Source organism: Scylla paramamosain, chromosome 1, assembly GCF_035594125.1.
Source record: "Scylla paramamosain isolate STU-SP2022 chromosome 1, ASM3559412v1, whole genome shotgun sequence".
Lineage (NCBI taxonomy): Eukaryota > Metazoa > Arthropoda > Malacostraca > Decapoda > Portunidae > Scylla > Scylla paramamosain.
The window spans coordinates 35108691-35111458 of NC_087151.1; the positions used below are offsets into that span (position 1 = coordinate 35108691).

General features: G+C 45.7%; 1 protein-coding gene across 1 annotated transcript; it reads right to left on the reverse strand.

The window, feature by feature from the left end:
- LOC135106232 (pseudohemocyanin-2-like) lies at positions 1 to 2768 on the reverse strand. The gene is made up of 3 exons (XM_064015398.1): positions 2597 to 2768; positions 819 to 2348; positions 1 to 711 (listed from the first exon to the last, which is right to left on the reverse strand). Exons 1-3 carry the CDS (start codon positions 2751 to 2753, stop codon positions 287 to 289), a joined length of 2112 nt encoding a protein of 703 aa, XP_063871468.1. The 5' UTR covers positions 2754 to 2768; the 3' UTR covers positions 1 to 286.

Sequence of the window (2768 nt, forward strand, 5' to 3'; positions counted from 1 at the left end):
TTTTTCTTTTTTTCTTTTATTGTAATCAATCAAATTTAAGGAGGTGGTTCACTATCATTTCGGAAAGGAAATACCTATCCAGGAAAAGGAAAAAAAAATTAGCTGTCAAGAAGTCAGTCAATTAATTAAAAAAAATTGTGGATTACTTGTATGTATTGAGCTATATAATTAAAATTAGTGCGGATGAACAAAATTTAAAGAAATGGAAACCATTCATGACTATTGACAGATAGTAATAAAGGTGTCCTATAACCATATGACTGTCTTAAAGTTCAGATGGGTACAGTTAGTTATGAGAAATGGGAATGAAGACATTGTGATTGTAGACCTTGACCATGGTCTCCTTGATGTTGGGCACCTCGTCGACAATGTGTTCGTCAGGAACACGACGGTCCAACGGGTAGCCGAATGGCCTCTTGTCGGGCTGGACGCCGCGGACACCGTAGTGGTGGTATTTGTTCATGGTAATGATGCTCTCGTCATTGACGTCCTGCTGAGCATCAGTGACAGCCACTAGCAGTCTAAACTGCACACCCTCCTCGTTACCCTTGGGCAAAAGCAGTCTGTTAGGAATGCCAGTGGCGCTCTCGTACATCTCTAGGGTCTGATGAGACTCGGTCATCTCAACGAGAGTCTTATACGTCGGGACGTCAGGTACAGTGATGGAAGCCTCTGAACTCTTGCGTGTGATCTCGTTGTCTCCCGGAGTCACTGTAGAAGAAACAGTTACGATAATCAATAAAAGAGGTATAGGATAGAAAAAAAAAAGGAAAAGATAAAAAACATTAACTAATGAACATTACTGCAAAATAACTTACGAGTCTTCACGAAGAGGTCCATCTCGATAGCAAGCCAGCGGCCTTCGTCAAAGGGGATGATGGCACCGTTACCGTCGCGGTACGGCATGGCGAGGATGCGAATGACAGACTTCTTTGGGGAGCCATTGTTGTTCTGCACTTTGATCTTATAGGTGAACTCCTTATGGTTGAGGCGAGGCATTGTTGCATAGATGTCATAGAACTCGGTCTGAGTGGTGTTGTCGTTGAAGGCGTTGATCAGGTCGTATTTGTACTCCTCAAAGTAAGTTTCAAGGTTGCCTTGGATCTGGATGTCCGCCACAGTTATGCCCGGGAATACGAGTTGTTCCTTGGTGTAAGGAGGAAGAGAGTCGATGTGCTCCCTGAAGATGTTGTCTATTCTCTTGTGCAGTCTCCAGGCAGCGGGATCGCGTGGGAGGGTCTCCAAGTGTGCGAGCACGCCGGGGGGAGTGTCGTACTTATTCTTGGGGTCGGTCTGGTGGTCAAGCAATGTGTAGGCCAGGGTGGTGAGATTGCCGTAGTACTTGCGGTTGGGGCTGTACATAGAGGACTGAATGATGTCACCCAAGATGTCAATGCCGTGGTCGTTTTCGATGTTGATCTTGTTTCCCTGCTCGTCCTCCACGTAACCGTGAGCGATGGCATCGTGGATGCGGTCTTCCATGTGAACGATTTCGTGAATTCTGCCTATCTTGTCTACGTCACGGAGGTGGATGTCGTCATTGCGGATGGGGAAGGGTGGACCGAACTTGTAGGTGGTCTGCGGAGTAAATCCTTCTTTCAGGGGCTCGTCGAGCTTCAGCTCCTGTAGAGGAGGCAGGTAATTGGAGATGCGCTCAGCCTCGTAACGGTTGAGGAGCTGGTGATAGGCATAGAAGAAGTTCTCTCCCTTCCTATCAATGTGGTAGCCGTAGGTGTCTTTCCACCAGAATGGATTCTCCAAGTGAATCATCAAATGGTGAGTGCCAACGCCAACATCTTCACGGTAGTATGCGACTCTATGTTCGATGTCGTTAGGTGTACCAGTGAAGTTATTTTGGAAGATTATGTTGCGAAGCCTCATCTCTTTGGCCTCGTAGGCTTCCTCGATGACCTGGGTCTTGGTGAAGTGGTGTGGCTTTACCTCGTACATGGCGGGCAGAACGACATGCTGGGTGAGAGGAGAGTGCTTGATGGCATGGTAGGCAGCATAGATGAATTCTTCCTCATTCACTCGCTCCCTGAAGTAAGCTCCATTGCTGGCGACGCAGTTCCAGTCCTTGCACTGCATAAACACCTCGAAGAGCATGATTGCCTCCTCCAGATGGCGTTTGTTGGTGGCGACAGCCCAGTGTTTCTTCTCCAGCAGACGGCCATGTGTGAGCTCATCCATAAGGTGACGCACGGCGACTCCTCCATCCTTGTACATGGAAATGTCTCCCACAGGATTAAAGGATATTGCCTTGCCAGCCAGTCTGTTATCGCGGAGAGGTTCGAAAATCTTGTAGAAGGCATAGTTTACATCATGTTGCTTCTGATGCGTGGGAACACCTGAAGAAAAAAAAAACAGTGTTCAGTTCAATAACGAAGAAAAGTTTAAATTAGTTGTCTACCGCTTTCTCTTAAAGAAATACTGAAATCAAACTTTGATGAGTTTACCTCACGATTTCCTTCGATACTCCAATATATATATATATATATATATATATATATATATATATATATATATATATATATATATATATATATATATATATATATGTATATGCGTAATTAGAGTACACAAACTGGTAACTCACCGTCAGGCTCATCTGACATATAGCTGGGCCATGCAGCTGCGGCGCTGAGGCCCAGCAGAGCAATCACCACCAAAAGCTTCATGTTGGAGCTAGTGCTGTCTGTGATGTCCTCTTGTTGCTTTATATACTGTTGTCTCTCGCGGCCTTCGCCCCACATGAAGTGTGTGATTAA